Source organism: Molossus molossus, unplaced genomic scaffold, assembly GCF_014108415.1.
Source record: "Molossus molossus isolate mMolMol1 unplaced genomic scaffold, mMolMol1.p scaffold_m16_p_7, whole genome shotgun sequence".
NCBI classification, from domain to species: Eukaryota; Metazoa; Chordata; class Mammalia; order Chiroptera; family Molossidae; genus Molossus; species Molossus molossus.
Genome location: NW_023425401.1, coordinates 108,128,411 through 108,149,456, shown reverse-complemented (window position 1 = coordinate 108,149,456; position 21,046 = coordinate 108,128,411). Strand labels below are relative to the sequence as shown.

The window sequence follows — 21,046 nt, the reverse complement described above, 5'->3', positions numbered from 1 at the left end:
ACATGGTATTTTCTGTGTCTTCGGGGAGGAGGTACTGGTTTCGCAATGAACAGAAACACTGGTGGAAATTCTGACCACTAGTAGGGAGGAGGAACCTGGGGGAGTAAGACCCCTGGGTAAGGCAGGTGAGGGTCAGAGGGGTAGGGGTGGGGCCTGACCCCCGTCCCAGAGCAGGGTGAGGCCCAGGCGGGTGGTGAGCAGCAGGAAGAGGCCAGCACTGCGCAGGCTCAGCCCGGGGCGTGTAGACCTTGGGGGGGTGTTACCTGGGGCCCGCCCGTGTAGTCCTTGGGGGGCGTTACACTCACCCCTTTCACCATTACTGCCCGGCCTGTGGAGGAAGAGGGAGACCATCAGACTTGGCCTTGGGGTAGACAGCCTCCCAGATCCCCATGGGGTCCTCCCAGCCTCCCCTCCAACCATCCTTTTGCTTCTCTGGCTACGTGACCTTGGGCAAACCATTAGACCTCTCTGCGCCCTAACTTCTAGAGCCTTGCAGAACGCTGATTCCCAGCCAAGAGAGGGCGCACTGGGTCATGGCACGGGGACAAGCAGGGGGAGACATGGAGAACCTGGGCCCCGGCCACCCCGGCAGAACTGTGAGGCTATCCTGGGTGCCCCCCACCCTGGCAATGCCACCCTTCAGTGTCACAGTCACCTCTGAGCATGTGCACAACGGTGCTCTGCAGTCACACGGTCAGCGCCTTGGTGCAGGTGAGGCCGCTGGCCCCGCAGGGCAGGTTCTGGGCAGAGGCCGTGAACTGGCCGCTGGCCTCTCACACCAGCAGGTGTTCGCAGGCCCCGGGGAAGGTGAGGGCCAACCCATCGAACGTCACATCGTGGGGCGCGCCCGATGCCTGGCACCGTCCACTGCACTGCCGGCCCTGGCACACGCGGTGGGCAAGGGGGGGGCGGACAGAGTCACGAGGACAGGGACCCGGAGCTGCGTCCAGGAGAGGCAACGGGCAGGTTCCAAGCAGCTCCAGAGAGACCCTCAGCGTAGGGGATCCCGGAGAGTTCCCACAGTCCAGGCCGTCTTGTTCTCCCACCCTACCCACCACCCCAGCCCCAAGCCAGGGGTCAGCAGGTCAAAGGTTACAGGCCACAGGGCTGGGCAGACCAGATATTGCAGTCCTCATGGATGGTAGCATTGGGTGGATACCACCGCCCGCCATGGCGGCAGGGACAGAGCTCAGGAGGCACACAGCGCTCATCCTGGGCAGAGGCCAAGGACAAGGGGCACCTTAGAGGACAACCCAATGCCCTGCGCACTGTTTCAAATAGCCAGGGGAGGAGGGCAGTGCCCTATGCAGCCCCCTCCCAGACGCACCAGCCACACAGCCGCCCGGGGCACAGGGGTGGCTGGCACCAGGACTGTCACAGGTGAGGAGGCAGGCACCAGGGACGTAGACAAGCTCATGGGGGCAGGATGCCCGCTGGGGGCCCAGCGGCGAGCAGTGCAGCTCCAGAGGCCCCTGTCCTGGCAGACACTGCAGACATGGGAGGGAGGTGAGAGGCAGGTTCGAGGCCGGCCTCACCTCCAGGGGCTCGGTCGGAGCCAGGAGAGGCTCAGGAACCCAGGCACCCCAAGCCCCAAATGCCCACTCCCCCAATACCCCAGTCGTTACCAGCACAGGGATTGGGGCTGTTCCCAGTATGTAGCCACAACTGGGGAGGACATTGTCCCCCTTTCCTGCCCCAGCCCCAATGGGGCCATTCGTTGGGCTCTGGGTGGGGGGGCAGAGACAATGAACCACCCACTCCCAGTCCACGCAGGAGGGGAATCGCTGAAAGCTCACATTCACCCACCAAGCCCTGGCTCCACCTCTGTAGGTATATTTCTGTCTGTACTTCTCCCTGACCCTTGGAAGAGCCTCTGGACCACATCAACTGGAGTCCAGAGGCCTGGGTTCTAGACCTTCATTACTAACAAGCTGTGATTCTACAAGCCATTCAGCCTATCTGAGCCTCAGTTTCCTCATCTGCAAAATAGGAACACTTCTTCCACTTCCTGCTTCACCAGGCTGCAAGGACCAAGGGATTAAACCAGACGGTGCACAGGAAAGTGCTCCACAGCCAGGGAGGGTCATCAGGGCTTGTCACCCCCACGTGGGTGCCAAGTCCTTTCCTCTAAGTTCCACCTCCTCACCCAGGCCCTTGCCGCCCCTGAAGGCTGCTGTCCTCACCAGCGGTTGCAGTCCTTCACGGTGGCACTGCCAGGGGCATAACGATGGGCTCCAAGCTGGCAGGGGCACAAACTGGGGGGCACACACCGGCCCTCGGGGTCCCACAGCAGCCCTGAGGGGTTGTAACTGTGTGGCAGTTACAACCGGCCACACAGCCGCCCAGCTCCCCACAGCCCTCTGGCTCTCCACAGTTTCGACCGCACACTGGGGCACACTCCTGGTACTCCTGGTACTTCTGGCCCCCAGGGCACGGGACAGCTGGGCACAGAGACACAAGCAGGTCACAGGCATAACCACTGCCACTCTGCCCACCCCTCTGGACCACCCCATCACCTCCTGTGCCTCAAAGAGAGGAAAGCCAGCATCTTCCAAGGTCAGAGGTCCTCTAGGGGACCCTCGCCCACACCTGCAAAGTTCTTGGATCCCTCCCAGCTGGGAAGAGGAGACTGGAAATCGGGGGCTAGCTGAGCTGACTTCATGGCAGAGGATCTGGTTCCTCCAGGCAGATGGGGCATCCTCCTGGGCACAGCGGTGAGCATGGGCAGCGAGCGCTGGGCACAGGCAGTCCCTGCCGAGGGCACAGCCACACATGGCTGCCAAGCAGGGCAGGTGGAAGGGAGCCCTGTCCACCAGCCTGTGGCATTCCTTGAGGGAAGAAGAGGAAATGGACCAGCTCCTCCCCCATGGATTCCCGTCCCCTCCTGTCCCCACTGCCACCGCCCTGTGCTCAGAAGCCCCGCCACGGCAGGGAGCAGGGCCTTCCCAACAGCCCAGGAGAAGGGCAGGGCAGTACTGACCCCACCTGACAGGTGTGAACAGAAGTGCCCCCATCCAGCTACCTGGAAGGTTGGGCCATGCAGGATGGCACAGGCTGTCTCCGCGAAAACATGGTGCTGAGGGTGGGTGCTGCAGGGGAAAGCGGGGTGCTGTCCTCTGGGGGCACCTTCCCTCGCCTGCCAGCTGGAACCTGCTAGTGAAGGCAGCAGTGCTGGTCTCACGTCGCCGGCAGGTGTCAGGAAGTCGTCCTGCTGGTTCCAGGTGAAGGTGCCACATAGCCCCCGTACCTGGGCCACCAGAGTGGACACAGAATGGTCAAATCCGGGCCCACGTGGCCTTACCCAGCCCCTCACCTACCCCTGGCACACCTGGTGGGCATGGCGGGGTCCAGGGGAATGTAGGCTGCAGGGTCAGACACCCCCCAGAGGACCTGGGCTCCAGGCCAACGCAGCAGCAGGAAGAGGGAGGAGGCCTGGGAGATGCTGAGGCCCTCGGGGGCTCCAGGGCAGGCCCACATCCTGCCCGTGGCCCAGACAGCTCCTGGAATAGGGGCCTGCGAGGGAGCTGTCCACAGGGCTGGGCAGGGCTGATGCGGGAGGGAGGCAGCACAGGCGGGATGGGGCTGCAAGAAGGAGAGGACGGGGCAGGAGGTGGGAGGCCTGTGTCACAGTGGTGTGTGCCCATGGAGTGAGGGGCACCAGCGTGAGCCCTGGGAGGCTACCCAGTCCCCCTGGGCACCCCCATGTGCACTAAGGGCCACCCTGAGCACTCACTTTGCCTCGGAGTTGGTGCACAGGAGGAGCAGATGCGGGAAGAGAGGTGGAGGGATGTGGGAGGGGAGGGGCCTGCCTGGCCTGGTGTCCGACTTCTCAGAACTTGTACCCGCCCCCGCCCCCCTCCGATCCCCAAGGATGGCACAGTTTGCCTTGGAAGATTTCCAAAGGTCTGCGTGTCTGCTTCAGAGGTGGGAGGTCCGGGGAAATGGAGGCAGCAAGTTTGGTTTGGGGAGTCTGAGGGGAGGTTTGGGACTCAGAGAGCCCCGGGCAGTGTGGACAGAAGGTGCTGGAACAAGCCAGAGTCTGTAGGGAGAGGACCTGTAATGGCAGCTGCCAGGGCTTAGCCACCGTCCGAGGGCTGCCGGACAGAAGGCCTGGTAGGTGTACCCTGAGAGATGAGGCTACCTGAGTCCCTGAGCTGGACGTGGGTGTCCCCCAGGATGACAGAGATGGTGTGGAGGCAGCTCCCAGAGTCACAGGCCCCATGCTCCAGCACGGTCAACAGCTGCCCCTTGGCCAAGTCCTGGGGCAAATAGTGAGGAATGTGGGGCAGACCCGAGAACAGGTGTTCTACAGGACACCTGGAGCACACACCTGGAGGCAGCTCCCACCACTGTGTGCTGACCACCTTCCGGCCAGCCAGACTCACACATGCATTGGCACGTGTGAATGCGTGTGTGCATACATGTGAACATATACTTCTGAGTGTTGGGGCAAGATGGCTCCCCCCTTCCCTCCCCCCTGGGTATGTATGCTCATGTCTATGTTTGTGCGTATACACATGCTAAATCTACATGAGCATATGCCGTCTGTGTGTCTGCGTGTGTTAGAACATGCCTAGGCCTAGGCCTGAACTTGGGATGTCACCTAGGAACAGAGAAGGCCCCTTATTGGCCCTGGGGTTATTTTGCATGAAGTAGCCTGTGACAACTCCAACTTGTCCGGTCTGTGAGGACGGTGAGGATGGACTGCTTTGTGGCCCTGGGTTGGGGGGGCAATGACAGCAGGGCTTTCATGAGAACCTAAGGAGGTGGGAACCCTAAGGGGAGACTCCGGCCTGCCCCAGCCATCCACCCTCAGGGTCCTCCTCCCCCAGCTCTCCCCTGGACGCTGTGGGTGCTTTGTCCTCTTATTTAGTTATTTATTTATGTATCCTTTCCCAAGGACATTTTTGCATTTATCTTCAGGTACAGTGGGAGGAAGAGAGGGAGAGAAAGAGGGAGAAACATCGATGTGAGAGAGACACATTGAGTGATTGCCACCCACGTGGCCCCATTGGGGCGGAGACACACTGCAACCGAGGTAGGTGCCCTTAGCGGAACCCAACCGGGACTGTCGGGTGGCAGCCACGCTCTAACCGCTGAACCAAACGGCCAGGGCTATTCTTTACCGCTATTTCTCTCCCAGGGCAACCTTACCAGGGGCCTCTTAGGGTGGGGAACCTTTTCTCTGCCAAGGGCCATTTGGATACTTATAATATCATTGGAGGGCCACGCAAAATTATCAACTTAAAAATTGGCCTGCTATATTTGGTCAGGCTAACTTGGTGAGACTGTGAAGTTAGCTGGTATTGATCCCCACCCCGCCCCGCCCACGCGCCCTCCCCCTTTTCCCCTCCCCCCGCAGTCAGTCCTCTGCTCACCTGCACCAGGATGGAGCTGCCTGGGCTGCCACGGGAGGAGAAGCTCCGCCCATCAAAGGTGTGGTAGTGCCCGTCCCCTCCCACCGAGCGCTCCGAGGGGCAGGGCGCTGCGCGCAGAGCCAGCGGGGGTCCTGGCACGCGTGGGCACACAGGGTGGGAGAGCGCCCTCTGGACCAGCCTCCCTCGATCGGCCCCCCTGGGGAGAAGGATGCTGAACTAGAGACGACCTCCCTCGCCCAGCACCCGCTCCTCCCGTTAGAGTTAAAGGTCAGCTGGTGGAGGTTACCTGCTAGGTCTTTAATCGGGGCCACCAATTATGCCATGCGAGGTCACAGGTCACTCGTGAGGGGTCCCCAGAAGGGAAGGTAGGTTGAGGAGATAGCATAAGGAGGGATCAGAGTGGAGCAGGCGGTCTCCCACCCTCGAGAAAGGCCCAGCAAGGCCCGCGGACCCAGCTCGGCTGGCGCACGGTGTCCCCAGAGGCGTAGCGCTGGCGTCGTGGTAGCAGGGGCAGCGGGTGGCAGGCACACAGAGGGCGCCCTCCCAGCAGAGGCCGGGGGGTCGCTCACGGGAGCTCACGCATTCTTCTCCGCCAGACCCCTCCCCTCCCTCGCCCACCGAGGTGCAGCCCGAGCACAGCTGGTCTCCGGGGCACGGGCGCTCTGCAGGCCCAGGAGTGGGCTGTGAGGAGCCTGGGGGCCACGCTGGGGCTCAGCGGGTGCCAGAGCACTCCGAAGTAGGAGTCACAGGAGTCAATGGAGGGCCCTCCCTCCATTCCCCGTCCTGCAGGGTGGGAGGCCAGGAGGCACAGGCAGGAGCCCAACCCCAGAAGCCAGGCTTCCTCCAGGGCACGTGGATGTGCTGCCTGGCACAGCCCTGGGCGTCGCTGGCCAAGGTGTCACACCAGCCTCCCCGCGGCCCTCTCTCCCGCTGCCTGCTGGGGCCCCAGCACAGTAGGCAAAGAGGCAGGCCTCCTGGGACTCAGCAGGGGGAACCTTCCAAGAAAGGGCAGCTCCTCAGCCAACCAGCCTCCTCTTGCTTCTATCCCACCCTGATTTATAACCAAACAGAGGAGGGCTGGAAGGGACCTCAGAGATCCTACACAAAAGCCTTCTCATTTCCCAGAGATAAAACCCAGGACACAGAGGAGGATGACTTGAACAATGATCCAAAACAATCTAGTGGCAGAACCAGGTTCCCCGTTTGGCCCCTTCTTAGCACGCCCTCTTTTCGGCCTCTCTGGTGCCAGACACCCCCCCAATCTCCCCCCCCCATTCTCTGAATGGACGTCCAGCAGCTGGTGCACACATCCTGGGCTTCAGCCCGCAGCTGGCCAGCCTCCATGCCCCCCTCTGTGCCCCTCAGAGACTCTTCACAACCCTGGGCTGCCTCCACCGCATCCAGACACCCAGGCTGGGGACAGTTGGGAGTCAGGCCAGGGGTCAGGGTGAGGCACATTAACAAGGACACCAGGAAAAGAGTCACTGCCTTCCTGGCTGCTCCAAAGCTCCACTGTCATGACTAGCAGCCCAGACATCACCCCGGGGCTGGGGAGGCAGGGAAGCAGCAAAGTGGCAAGCCCAGGGGAGCTGGGGTCACTGTCAACCCACAGGCAGAGGGTTTGATGACTAGCTAAGGAAAACTGGCTGGTGACCAGGTCAGGGAATATGTGTTCTGGGTGGTCAGTTCAGGCAGGCAGCTGGAGCTGTGGGCAGCACCTGACCCTGAGCTGCCATGGCACCCCGAGCCTGCCTCTCCTTCCCTGAGGACCCCGAGAGCCCCAGGAACTGTCACTTGCAGGAGACAGAACAGGCTTGGAGGTGTCAGGGAAGCTAGCTGTGGGTGGGCCGGGGGGGAGCAAGGGAGCCCAGGCTTCCTAAGGGCTGCCTCTCACCTCTGAGTCAGGAAGCCTCCAGGAATTCCCAAAGGTACAGCCAGCCCCCCTCCTGGCTCCAAGAAGTCATCTGGGGGAGGAGGAGGGAGGTGCTATGTCTGAAGTCTCAGGTCTCCCCTTCCCTACTCCACCACCAACAATATCTCACCCCACTTACCCTCATGCTGACCACTGTAGACCCCACAGAGGCCTGGAGTCTGTCCCTGGAGCTCGTGGTCCACAGAAACTGAGACCTGTCCAGCCGCACAACGACCCCCAGACCCCCTGACAGCACCAGCCAGTCCCCTCACCACTGCAAGCTCAGCCCTGGGCAGGGGAAGTGGGGGTCACACTCCCCACCCCTCCCACCATCGCCCTAGGGCTCAGACTGCCCAAGGAAGAGAGGAGAGGGAAGGCTTTTCAGTTGTAGAGAGCCCTGCGCTTCCTGCCCTTCATACATCGCGCCCTCCGCCCTCCGTGAGAGGTTCACTGCCGCTGGACAGATGGAAAGAGCGATGCCCACGCACACAGACCCCCCTCCCACCTCACTCCTTGGACCCCAACCAGGACAGAAGCTCTGGTAGGAGAGTGCCCCATCTACCAGCACCGAAGCCTTCCTCACAGCGCTGAGAGGCAGGTGGGGGGAACTGAGGCTCAGAGGTTGAGTGGTTAAGTAGAGGGACTTTCCTAAGGTCACCTTGTGAGGGGGCTGGTGGGGGCGGGCGGCAGGGGACTAGGTCCTCTGCTGGCTCCCTCATTTCCAAATGCCTCCCAGCAGCAGTGGGGGTGGGGAGGCAGCAGCAAGCTCAGAGTCCCCCGCTGCCCCTTCTGCTGCCCTTCTGAGCCCCATAGGCAGACTGTCCCTCACCAGGGAGCAGCTGAGACTCCCCATCAGGTACCAGCTGCCCATTCACAGAGACGTTTCCACCCGGAATCAGCACTTCCCCTGGTCCCATCAACCCCCGGGCCTGGGAGAGACCGGTAAGGCAGGAGGTGGTCAGTGTCTCTCTTCCACCCAGATCCAGCTCCTCCCTGTCTCCATCCCCATCTCCCTCCTCACCAGCTGACAGCGCCCAGGCTGGGGACAATGATCCCTGGGCCTGAGGTGGACAGCCCAGGAGGAGTCAGCAGCACCGGCCCAGGAAGTGGTAGTGGCACCCATCAAAGGTGCGGTAGTGGAAACCAGACCAGGTGGCACAGTGGCCGAGGGACGCTGGCTATGGCTCCAGAGTTGGGCCACGGCCCCTGCCAGGGGCTGCAGGAGGGCTGGAGAGGGGGTGCTGCCTGGGGGAGATGCACCACCGTGAGCCTCCGAATGTGGGGGAGGAGGGCAGAGGAAGCAGGAGGCAGGTGGACAGTCATGGTCACTCTGGCGGGCAGGATATGAGAGGTGACTCATCTGAGACAACGGGAATGGGCACTGGCCCTGTGGAAAGGCCCAGGCTCAAGAACTCCACATGGGAGTGCCTAGGGGGACAGCAGGGGACAGCTGGGACTGTGCCTATTGGCAGTCTGGGGACACACCTGGGAGTTGTTGTCCGGAGCAGCTGAGGCAGGCCGGGGAGTGGTCATCCTGCCAGCTGTGTCCCCGAGGCTGGGCACAGCACTCCTCCAGACCCTGCAGAAGCATTAGCTGAGCCTGCCCGAGGCTGGCACTGCCATGTGGCAAAGCAGTGGCCCTGGGGGCTGGAGGCTATGTTGGGTACAGAGAGAGAATGGGGCGGACCCAGTCAGTCAGCCTGGACCCAGTTTCCCTCCCCAGGCAGCCCGCTACCTTTATGACAGAGCAGATCTGGGCTCATCTCAGGCACTTACCTGGTGTGCACTGGGGCCCCCCAGCCTGGGCAGCAGGCCCTCACTGTCCTGTTCCCTGCATCAGGCCGTGTTTCCGGGGGCCTGGGTCCACGGCGCAGGTGGAAGGGAGAAGATGTTAGTGTTCAGCCCAGCCCCAGCCCTGGAAATGGCCTGGGACGGGCATTCAATCTGGTCACCTACTCTCTGAGTGACTTTATCATGTAATTTCCCTCCTTGGACTTCATTTCCCCATGAGATCATCTTGGGGGGGGGGGGGCTGACTGGAGAGTAGGCATAGGCAGGAGGCATCAAGCATCTCCATGGGCTGTTCTCAGGGGTGCCCACTCATCCATCAGCCCCATCCCACATGCTCTGCCCTTTGAGAGCCTACCCCGACCTACGTCTCTCCTGCCGGGCAGCCAGCCCAGACTCTGCCCCTCACTCACTTGTAAATGGCACAGAGCCCTGCACGTCCACTCCAGGCAGGTCCAGCCACCAGCCCAGGCGCAGGTAATGATAGAGGCTGGTGCAGGGCACCAGGTCCTCCTGACGGGGTCACTTCCTCCTCCACCAGGATGGTCTCCATCTGCCTGCCCCTGGATGGAAAATGAGAACTGCTTCCACTATCCCCTGTCACCAAGAACCCTGTCCTATGACCCCTGCTCCTGAAAGAGCCAATTCCCAGGGAAGTTAGTGAACTGCAGAGGAGGCTGAGGTCGGGAGGGTGGTCTGACTGCCCAGGAGGGTCCCAGTCATGGGGCAGAAGGAAAAGGATCTTAGTTAGAGAGTCCCCAGTAAGTGCCCATGGCATCCCAAAAAGCAAGGCAGGGAGCAGCATGGTGCCCCCACAGGCCACCTTTGAGGGACTTCAAGGCTTGGGGGAGGCAATGTGTGAGAGGAGCAGCCAGCCGTACTGGCCACCCCCAGGGGCAGTCTACTCAGCCCCGCCTGAGTGTCCAGGCAGCCTCAGAGCACTGGGCCTGGCTTTATCTCAGCCACATGCCCGGGCACCAGCTGCTGGGAACTGGATTGGACCTGCCTGCCCATCACACAGTCCCCTCAGAGGCTCCCTCTCCCTGGAAATAGCCCCCTTCCTGCCCCTGGTGTGTGTGTGTGTGTGTGTGTGTGTGTGTGTGTGTGTGTGGTGGGGGGAGTCCAGGCCACTGCCAGACATTCTGAGCCTCTGATATTTCCACACTCTCAGGCCTTATGATAAATTAACATGAACTGTGGGCAAGCCACCTTCCCTCTCTGGGCCTTGATTTCCCCACCAGTAAAAATACCAGGGTCTCCCAAGGATGCACGGGTGGGATTCAGGGGTTCCATGAATACCATGAAATCTTGTGTGTGCACATTTTTCGGAAGACAGTTTCTTAACTTTTATTAGATTCTCAGGGGGGCCATGACCCCGCAAAATGTTGGAATCATGGGACCAAATGATGGATGTGATCTCTAACCCTAAAATTCTGACTTCACGATTGTCTCCTGCTCCATTTCCTGCCTCCTCTTGCCCCTCTCTTCCCCCAGGCACTCTGGAAGTGAGGATCATGGGCAGGAGGATCCTCTTCCAGGGAGGTCTGACTGTGTGGAGACAGAGGAATGACCTGTGCCCTTTCCTTTGTGGTCCCACTTCTTACTGGGGATGATTATGTATGGCTGCCTGGGTCCACTCTGGTCTCCCCCAGAGACAGTCTCCTAGGGTTCTTGAGGTCCAGAACCAGGAAGCCCAGGTCAGGGAGTGAGAGCGAGCCTCAGGGAAGAGAGTGGGGGTGGTTGTGGCAGAAGACAGAGGGGCCTTGGGGGCAAGGCAGCCGGATGGGATAATCCCAGCATCCGTCTGGTTGGGAGGGGACAGCAGCAGGTGCCCCAGGGAAATCCTGGTTACATCCTGGTTACCAGCTCCGAGGACACCCAGGCTGGAATGTGGCCTGGGTCTCCTATTCCATAACCCTCCACTCCCTAAACCTGATGTCCCTTCCAGCACCCCACATGGTCACCCCTCCTGGGGAATGATGCTATGGGGAACTGGAGCCTCACTAGGCATTTCTTCTGGGCCCACTGCTGGTCCTGGGACCAACAGAGGGTGTGGGTGCAGTGGGTTTCTCGGGGAGCTCTCCAGTGGGGTCCCGGACAGTCCCAGTCTCACACGCGCACCCAGACACTCCCTCACACCTCACACACACCCACTCCCACTGCAGGACTCACGAGGTGACACAGGCGCTGCCACCCCCACCCCCCCCCAGCACACAATGACACTCTGCTCCCAAGACCATGAGAAGGCTGGGCCCCAACTCCCTGAAACAGCCCATCAGGGAGGCAGAAAGGCTTTTCACAGCTGAGTGCTAAGGACACCAGTCCCCTCTTCCAGGTACCACCTGCGCCAGCGCCTCTCCCCCCATCCTAAACATCAGCAAATATTGGTGTCATCCCTGCTGTGTGCTGCTCTGTCCCCTGTGATGAGGCAGGAAAGGGCTCCTTGCTCCTTGCTCCGAGGGCCATCCACCTGCCTGCCCCCTCCCCTGACCCCCCAGCTCTGGATTCCAACCACTGCTGATAAGGCAGCACTTGAACTGGGAGAAACCGGAGTCACGGGCGCCCTTTCCCCTAAACGGGGCGGGAGGGAGGAAGCTGGACCCATGGGGAGATTGGAGGAAGAGATTAAGAATGGGGCGGGGCGGGGGGGCTGCAATAACCAGGCCACAATTCAGCTCAGGACAGCATGTGAGGAGTTCTCAGGAGTCTAGGTGCCCAGGTGGTAAGGCGGAAGGGAAATAGCATAACCCCGGACAGGGAGAGCGAGAAGCCGGACCTGAGGGCTGAGGGCAACCCCGTACACCTGACCGGGAGCTGTAGGCCCCGCCCCCGCCCCGCCCAGGGAACTCCCCTCCCGCAGCCCCTCACCTGGACACCGCCCTCCGAGGCTCCGCCCAGCCCGACTCCAGCCTGCCCCCGTGCCTCCCCTCCAGCCCTGCCTCCTCTCTGGTGACCCGGTCCAAAGCCCCTACCCAATTTGTACCGCGAAGGGCGCATTCTCGGCAGGCACAGGGGCCCAGCCCTGACTCCTTTAGTCTCGCCTCACAGCCCCGAGGGACCGGCTCCGGAGGCAGGTCTCAGACTCAGGGCCGGAGGGTGCGAGTCAGGGTGGATTCGGGTGGGATCAAGGTTGAGAGCCGGACGGGGCAGGAGTTTCCCAGACCGACCCCACCGCCCGAGCTGGGAGAGTGGACCCCACAGACGCTCCCGCCGGCACTCGCGATTCAAAGACGGCAGTGCAGACCCTGGCTCTCCTACCCAAGCAAGCCACCTCCTCGTCCCCCCAACTCCTCACCCCCCTGCCCCGCGCTCCACCTTTCCGCTGGCTCCTCCCTCGGCGCTGCGAGCACCCTCCCTCGCAGCCCGAGTGCCCGTCCTCCCTGCCTCCTCTCCCTCCTCCACCTCCCCTCCACTCCTCCCTTCCCTCCCCCTCCCCTTCCCCTCTTCTTAGCTCCCACTTCCCATCACCTACTCCGGCCGTCGTCCCTCCAGACCGTCACCTGCCCGCCTGCCCCGCTGTACGCCGGCCTCCGACCCCACTCCAGGACACCCCTGCCTCTCCCACCGGCGCCCCGCTGCGCCCCGCCAGCGTCCTCGCTCCCCTCCCCCTGCCGGGCGCCTTTCCCCGCTCCCGCTCCCCCCGCGTCTTTTCCTCTCCCCTCCCCGCGAAGTTTCGGGGCTGTCAATCTGTCAGTCTCTCGGGCAGCCGAGCTGCGGGCAGCGGGCGCCATTGCGAGCAGAGCCCTCCGGGACCGGAGGCCCGGACGCCAGGGTCCGGCAGCAGCGGGGAGACCCGGCCGGCCGCCCGCCAGGTACCAGCCCTGGAGGCGCCCAGCGGCCAGCGGCTCCGCCCGCTCCCCCCTCCACACCGGCACTGAGTCGCTGCCCGCTCTGCGCAGGTGACAGCCCCGGGTGGGGGCGCACAGGGGGTGGGGAGAGGTGGAGGGAATGAAAGGGCTGGGGAGCGGCGCGGGCTGGAAGAGGGAGGACACGGAGGGGGGAGTCAGGGTTGTCGAGAGAAGTGACTGGGAGCTGGAGGGAAGGGCCGGGGCCGGGGAGAGGGAGAAGGAGGGGGTACTCCAGTGGGAAAGGGGTGCAAGGCTCCGAGGGGAGGGAGTGAGGAGGCTCCTGAGAGGGGAGAGGGAGTGTGGGAGGGGGCAGGGGAAGGAAAACCTGGCTCAGGGACCGGGCGGCTGGGGGGTGGAGAGAAGGGTGCTGACAGGTGAGCCCGAGAGCCGGGGAGGGGCCGGGACGTGGAGTGAGGTCGGGCGCAGAGGGGGACGAACGGCGGCGGGGTGGTGGGACGAGAGGGATCTGGTCGAGAGAGAAACTTGGGAGGGGGGTGCAGAAGTCACTGGGGAACAGAAACAGGGAAGGGAGCCACTGATGGGAGGGGAGGGGAAACGGAGGTGTATTGGAGGCAGCGGGGGACAGGGCAGGGCGAGGAGAGGATCCGGAGTGCGCGGCTAGAGGGCCGGGGACCGCGGGGCGAGCTTGGGGAGCGGACTGGAAGGGGGAGGGGAAGAGCGGTTCTGGGGACTGGGGACCCGGAGGGAGGGGAAGCGAGATCCTGCTGGGGAGGCAGAGGGGGAAGGGAGCCGGGGGCCTCGGAGGGGAAGGAGAGCTGCAGGAGGGAGGAGGGGAAGGAGGGAGGAGGGTGGTGGGGGAGAGGGTAAGGAGGGCTGGGGAGACGGGAGGAGGGAGGGAGCTGAGGTGAAGAGAGGAGAGGAGAAGGAAGGGAAACCAGAGTGGGGGAGGAGAGGGAGGAGGAGGGGTGAGCGGAGTGGGGGAGAACAGCGGGGAGGAGACGGGCAGTGTAGGGAGGAAGGAAAAGAGGAGGGGGAAGGAAGGGAGAGGGTGTGCACCGGGGAGGGGGATGGAGTCGGGGAGAACCGGAGGGAAGGGATAGGCGGCCCGAGGAGGGGGAGGGGAGCGCTGCGGCGGAGAGGACCCAGAGCGGAGGGTCGGGGGGCGGAGGAGGGGGCGGGGAGGGGTTGGCCCACAGGCTGCGGGCAGGGGGAGGAGCCGGAGGGGCGAGGCAGGGGGCGGAGCTGGGGAGCCAGCCAGATTCAGTGGGGAGAGAGGGCGGAAGGCAGAGGGAACAGGAGAAGGGAGGGCAGAGGGACCGCTGCCAGAAAGATTTGGGGGGGAGGGGAGTCTGCTGGGAGGGGGCAGGGCGCCCATTGGAGGAGGAGAGGCGCAGGGGGCACAACGGCGAGGTGGCCCAGTCGGGGAAACCCCGCAAGGTAGGGGGAGGCGATGGTGTCGAGGTAGGGTTTGGGGGAGAGGAAGCAAGAGCCATTTCCTTCCTTCAGCGAGGACCCTCCTCTGAGGACTTTCCCCATTAGTTGCCCAACAGTGACACTCACCTCCGCCCCTCCGCTGGCTCCTATTTCACCAGCTCCTGCAGAGACAGCTGGAGGGCCTAGGTGGTGATGATGTTGCTCCTTAGATTGGTCTCCCACCCTCTGCCCTCTCCCCGGGGAATCGATTTATCCCTGATATCGGCCCCCCTCCCCCAGCAGGATCACTGAGGGGCTGAGGCTGGTTCTGAGAAACCCACCAGGTGAGGGGGTGCTGCTGACCAGGAGTTGGCCAGAGCTTGCAGAAAGGGCTTCAAGATCTTCTCCTTGGGCCACCTGTAAAGATCTCTTTGCTGTCCAAAATCTACCTTCTCTCTTTTCCCTCACCTGTACCTGAGAGCATCACCTTGGAGCTCCTGGAGATTGCTGATGGGGAGAGGTTGGGCAGGGCCAGTTGGAAGCTGTCAGGGAAGAATTTGAGCAATGATGTATTTCCTCCTTAGGGCCTGCGGCCTGATCCCCGGGGGAAGCTACCTGGGATTGCCATGAGAGAGACTTTGGAGGCCTTCAGCTCCCTGGGTGAGCCAGCAGAACCGAAGGAACCTGGGGTGGGGGTGGGGATTCAGGGGCCTGCTGAGCTTGTTGCTTCTCTACAATAAAGAAGGCAGAGCCATTCTCAGAAACTGCAACCCGAAGACTCCTGGGACCCCTGGAACCTTTAGGGCAATCAAACCCGGACTTCTCAGTCCATGGAACTGATGCTCAATCCACTGAGCCACACCGGCCGGGGGAGCATCAAGATATTTAATCCACTCCATCCTTCTTTCTCTGTCCTTGATTCAACGCAAAGGGGCTGAGGTTGACACCTGGCCAGACTGCTGGGGAGCCTGGCTGTCCCTTGTCCATGCTGGCTAGAGACCCTCCTTCCTGAGCAGGTTGGGAAAAGCCCCTTGGGTGGGCTGGGAAGGGGGAAAGCCCCTGCCTTTGCTCACCTCTTCTGTACTGGATGCTTTACTTCCACCCATCCTTCTATCTGTAACAGGATTTTCTGTGGGCCAGCCAGAGATGGCCCCCCAAAGTGAGCCTGGGGAAGGGTCCCATAATGCCCAGGAGCAGATGTGCCCTCCCAGGGAAGAGAGAGCGCTGGGCTCCTGTTTGAATGCGGGTGAGTGAGGACCCTGGATGGTGGCTCAGGGCAGTCATCTGTCCTTTCTTTATCAAGTATTTATGGAGCACCTACCTGCTAAGTGCCAAGTGCCATTCTGGATATTTGGCATAGCTCAGTGATCAAATAGACAAAGACCTCTACCTTCCAGAAGCTCAATCCTAGTGCGGACAGGGAGTCAACAACCAACCAATGTAAAAAATAAGTACATTTGCAAACCCTGATAGAAGAGGACACATGCTGGGGGTGGGGGTATAAAACAGGGTGAGGGGGTTTGAGACTGCTATAGATGGGGGTGGAGCAGAGAAAGCCTAAATAGGGTGGTGAGAGTAGGCCTCATCGGGAGGCTAAGATTTGAAACAGGGAAATGGCTAAACAAATACCAGGAGAAGATACCCAAGGAAGGGATGAGCCTGCCTTCTTGACATCCCGATCTTCTCCAATGATTTGCCATGGAACTGGGGTGCCTCTGGTGGCGGGGAGGTGCCCAGCCCTCCTCCGAGGAGAGGAGCCTCATGTAAACCTCAGAGCTGGGCCTATCCTTGCTCACACACACACAGGTCAGCAACTCCTCAGAGCTGTGGCTTTAGCAACCATGCGGGCCTACACTCCTGCCCGGCTTGAAGTAGCCCGAGGCTGCCCCTGCGGGTATGACCTGGGCTGGGTACAGTCCCTGCCTGTGGGGCTGGGACTGGGGTTTCAAACTCCCCTGCCTCCTGGCACCAGCGGGACCCTCTTTCCATCTTCAATGTTTGCGGTAGCTTGAGGTGGCCTGTTCTCTGCCAGGGCACGAGGCCCCCAGACTGGAGGAAGGCGCCCACCCTGAACAGGCTGAGGCTCCCTGCCGAGGAAGCCAGGCACCCACACCACAGAAGGCTGAGCCTTCGGGCTCCTGCTCAGGTGAGTCTTCCCATTTCTCCATCCCACCAGGGGACCAGGCGGAGGGAACAGGGCCCTGCAGCCTCCAGAGCTGCTATCTGATGCGGCTGCCACTCCAGGCCCTTCCAACACCAGATGAATCAGGCCCTGGCACCTTTCTGCTCATAGAGCTTCATCACCCAGGGGGAATTCTGCATCCATAGACAACGGGAATCGGAGAGGCTGGCCCAAGAGAAACACAGCATCATGTCAACGTCCTCTAGAAGGCCTAACTTCTCTCCCAGTTTACGTATAGACTTGTCGATGGCTTGAATTACAATCCCCATATGAAGACATATGGCGCGTTGATCAACCTTTTTATTTTCTCTCCCCAGACTTGCTCCCTCCCCCACATCTCCACTTATCTCAGTGGTACCCAAATGCTCTGAATCTGCTGTGTTTCACTCATCTCCCCCATACCCAGGGCAACGGAAGAGTCGATTCTCTCTCCACAATCCCGCCATCACTTCCTTCCACTACCTTCAACCTCATCATCTTTTGCCCCAGTGATGTCATTTATCCCACAAGGATTTATTTAGTGCCTACTAGGTCCAGGTCGTTAGGTAGAGTGGAAAGAGATGGGCTCTAAAGCAACACAGACGTGTTTGAATCCTTGTTCTATACTCCCTGGCTGAGTGAGCTTGGATCAGCCACGTCGCCTCCAGGAACCGTTTATTCACCTGTAAACAGGGTGACTCATGCTTGTTGTGAAGTCTTGTGAGAACGTGTGCACAGTACATCATCTATAGTTGGCACTCAATGAATGGTGGCCATCCTCATTTAAATTTTTTTTTCTTTTTATTGATTTTTCGAGAGAGAGGAAGAGAGAGATAGAAACATCAATGAGAGAGAACGTCGACTGGCCGCCTCCAGCATGACCCCCCCTGGGGATCGGGCCCACAACCTGGGCATGTGTCCTGACTGGGAATCGAACCAGTGACCTCTTCGTACATGGGTCAATGCTCAATCACTGAGCCACACCGGCCGGGCCATCCTCATTTTTATTAGACACATAAAGGTATATTTTTATTAGGTTGCACTGGGTTGGGGTGCACTTCTGATGCAGCTAGAGCTTCCTTTATCCTGTTGATAGGGAGCTGCTGGTGGTTCTTGGGTAGAACAGTGGCACAATGAAAATGAAAGCAGTATCTCAACAGCGTGAATAGTGTTTGGCTGTGATGGGTCGGTGAAAGAGATGGGAATGAATGTCGCTGTGGCCGTCCGTGTGTGATGGAACCAGGGCTCGGGCTATCACAGACTTTCAGAGCCAGACAGGAACTCAGAGCATCTGGTTCGATGGTTCTCAAACAGGAACCACTTTGGGAGCTTTAAATAAAGAGACAGATGCATGTGCCCTGCTCCCATAGGTGCATTTTGTAACAGGAGAGTATGATGTGGCACTAGGTTTAGGAACCATGAGCTAGTCCCAACCCTTACACCTGAGCAAACTAACAAACTTGGCTCAAAGAGGCAGCAAAGAGGTAAGTTAACCAAGGTCACACTGCTGGTTAGTGGCAGAGAAGAACCCAAGTGGACACTCTGGGTCTAGGCCTTCAGCTTCTTCCTCTTGACTGGGCCATTCCAGGGCCCAAGAGGGGCCAAGCTCCAGGAAAACCCACTTCGAACCTGCTCGCCCAGAGGCCCTCTCTTCTTCTCGAGGACCACTCTTTGGTTCCCTACACACAATCCTCCTCTTTCCAAACTGGGACTCGCCACCTGACTGGAGAAGCAAGAATGAAGGCAGTTGGAGGGGAAGGGGCTTGAGAGATGGCAGGAAGGGATACAAAGTCCACTGGGGACAGTCTGAGAGCAGGGACGCTCAAAGGTGAGAGTCAAGGGTCCAAGGTTCTGAGCCCAGCAACTGGGAGAAGGAGGTTGCAGTGGTCACATTCAAGGAAGTGGGTAGGTCTGGAAAGCGGAGGTGTTTGGTGATGATAAGCCTGCTGAGCTACAGCTGATTTTCAGGATTCGGGAAGGGGGCTGCTCAGCTGAAGATGAGAGACTGTGTTTCCAGAAAGGAGCTTGCTAGACAGGAAGATCTGGGGTGGCTGCGGGGGGTGTATGAACCCAGAGTGAAGCCTGAGGGCTGAACCTTGAGCAGCATTCATGTTTAGAGGCAGGGAAGGTGCTCTTCGTTCTTAGCGCTCTTACAGACCAGCGCAAGACCGGGAGAAGCCCCTGCAGATTGGTCCACCAGCATCCTGTCTGCAGACGGGGAAGGAGGAAGGCTGAGCGGTGATCTTCGGATTCGGTCATTCCCAGGAACCTTCCCTTAAGCAAACAGAGCAAAAGCCAGACTGCAGGGCCCCAGGGAGTGGTGGTCTATTGGTAAATAAACGTTGCATAAATAAACGTGGGGCTTAGTGGACTTGTCTTGCTTTGACTTTTCAGGAGACGAGTGGATGATTCGAAAGGTGAAAGTGGAGGAGGAGGACCAGGAGGCAGAAGAGGAAGTCGAATGGCCCCAGCATCTGTCATTACTCCCTGGCCCCTTTCCCGCACCTGACCTGGGGCCTCTGGCCACCGCGTATAAGTTGGAGCCCGGGGCCCCAGGGGCACTGGGTGGGCTCGCGCTGGCCGGGTGGACTCCTGCCTCAGAGAAGCCCTATGGCTGCGGGGAGTGCGAGCGGCGGTTCAGGGACCAGCTGACCTTGAGGCTGCATCAGAGGCTGCACCGCGGCGAGGGCCCCTGCGCCTGCCCGGACTGCGGCCGCAGCTTCACGCAGCGCGCTCACATGCTGCTGCACCAGCGCAGCCACCGCGGCGAGCGGCCGTTCCCGTGCTCCGAGTGCGACAAGCGCTTCAGCAAGAAAGCGCACCTGACCCGCCACCTGCGCACGCACACAGGCGAGCGGCCCTACCCGTGCGCAGAGTGTGGCAAGCGCTTCAGCCAGAAGATACACCTGGGCTCTCACCAGAAGACGCACACGGGCGAGCGTCCCTTCCCCTGCACTGAGTGCGAGAAGCGCTTTCGCAAAAAGACGCACCTTATCCGCCACCAGCGCATCCACACGGGCGAGAGGCCCTACCAGTGCGCGCAGTGCGCACGCAGCTTCACGCACAAGCAGCACTTGGTGCGGCACCAAAGGGTGCACGAAGCGGCCTGCCGCGCCCCGCGGTCTGCCGACCCCCCCGCCTCTCCCGGGTCCCCTGCTCCGTCCCCGACCCCGTCCCCTCCCGGACCTAAGCCTTTCGCCTGCTCCGACTGCGGCGTGTGCTTCGGCTGGAAGAAGAACCTCGCCACGCACCAGCGTCTGCACCGCAGCGAAGGGCGCCCCTTTGAATGCGACGACTGTGCACTGGGTGCCACCTTGGACCCCACCACCGCCGAGCCCCTGGCCTGCGCGCACCGAAGCGCACAGGCGCCCCAAGGCGCTCCGGATAGCGAGCGGTCCTTCTTCTGCCCGGACTGCGGACGCGGCTTCGCCCACGGGCAGCACCTGGCACGGCATCGGCGGGTGCACACGGGCGAACGGCCCTTCGCCTGCGCGCAGTGTGGCCGCCGCTTCGGCTCCAGGCCCAATCTGGTCGCGCATTCTAGAGCCCACAGCGGCGCCAGGCCTTTCGCCTGTGCGCAGTGCGGCCGCCGCTTCAGCCGCAAGTCTCACCTGGGCCGCCACCAGGCGGTGCACACGGGCAGTCGGCCCCACGCTTGTACCCTCTGCGCCCGCAGCTTCAGCTCCAAAACCAACCTGGTCCGCCATCAGGCCATCCACACGGGCTCACGCCCCTTCTCCTGCCCGCAGTGCGGGAAGAGCTTCAGCCGCAAGACTCACCTCGTGCGGCACCAGCGCATCCATGGCGAGGCGGCCCACCTGGCCTCCGACGCTGACCTCCCGACCCCAGCCTGGCCAACTCCCACGGAAGTGGCAGCACCCCCACTCTTCTTCTGAGCTTCCTCTCGTCCGGACCCTTCGTTGCCTTCTCTTGCTCCCTGGTTGGAGACACCCAGGTCCAAGCCGGCGAGCAGGGGCAGGACGGCCTAGGCCCCTGCCGGCTGTTTTCCTCTCCTCTCCATCTTGCTGGGGAGAAGTCTGGAAAGATAACCAGCTGTGACATTCTGTGACAAAGACAGTGCTGAGTGAACCCTTGCTGGGACTAGTTCAGGCCTGAGTCCGTGGAAGGCTCCCACCAAGAGGACCCCTGGAAAGCTGACGTTTTGTGTACCACCCTGGCCAAGTCAGGAACCTCTACAGGGAGAGGGGAAGAATGGTTATCTGTGTACTGCCAGTGTTATTAAAATTAAAATCCGAAGGTTCTAGGGCTGTTTAATTATTCTAATCCACACACAAAGGACCTGTCCCTTCCTTTCCGGGGTGAGTTCCACTCAGCCAGCTGCTGGTAATCACTCTTCCAACTCAAAATATAATACAGCTAATTGCCAAACCACTCCCCTGCTCCCCGCTTCTAGCTCAGAAATCGGATGAGGAAGAAACATTAGCATACATTTCTCATGCCAGGTGTTAAAGGCTGCAACTGTGGGGAATGCACAGAGAGGGGGCAGGTGTCCTTTGGCTGTTCCCATGGAGATATATGACACCATGACACAGAGGGCTCCCGAGCTCTAGAGCTTCTGCCTCTG

The 21,046-nt window shown here is 60.9% G+C and overlaps 1 protein-coding gene and 1 pseudogene across 1 annotated transcript; one reads left to right on the top strand and one right to left on the bottom strand.

The window, feature by feature from the left end:
• Positions 1-9,883, bottom strand: part of LOC118619734 — a 46,446-nt pseudogene extending 36,563 nt beyond the window's left edge.
• A 3,059-nt stretch (positions 9,884-12,942) lies between these two features.
• ZNF467 (zinc finger protein 467) lies at positions 12,943-20,710 on the top strand. Its single transcript, XM_036247119.1, has 5 exons — positions 12,943-12,977; positions 14,885-14,960; positions 15,424-15,546; positions 16,333-16,446; positions 18,856-20,710. Exons 2-5 carry the CDS (start codon positions 14,927-14,929, stop codon positions 20,355-20,357), a joined length of 1,773 nt encoding a protein of 590 aa, XP_036103012.1. The 5' UTR covers positions 12,943-12,977; positions 14,885-14,926; the 3' UTR covers positions 20,358-20,710.
• The last annotated feature ends 336 nt before the right edge of the window (positions 20,711-21,046 follow it).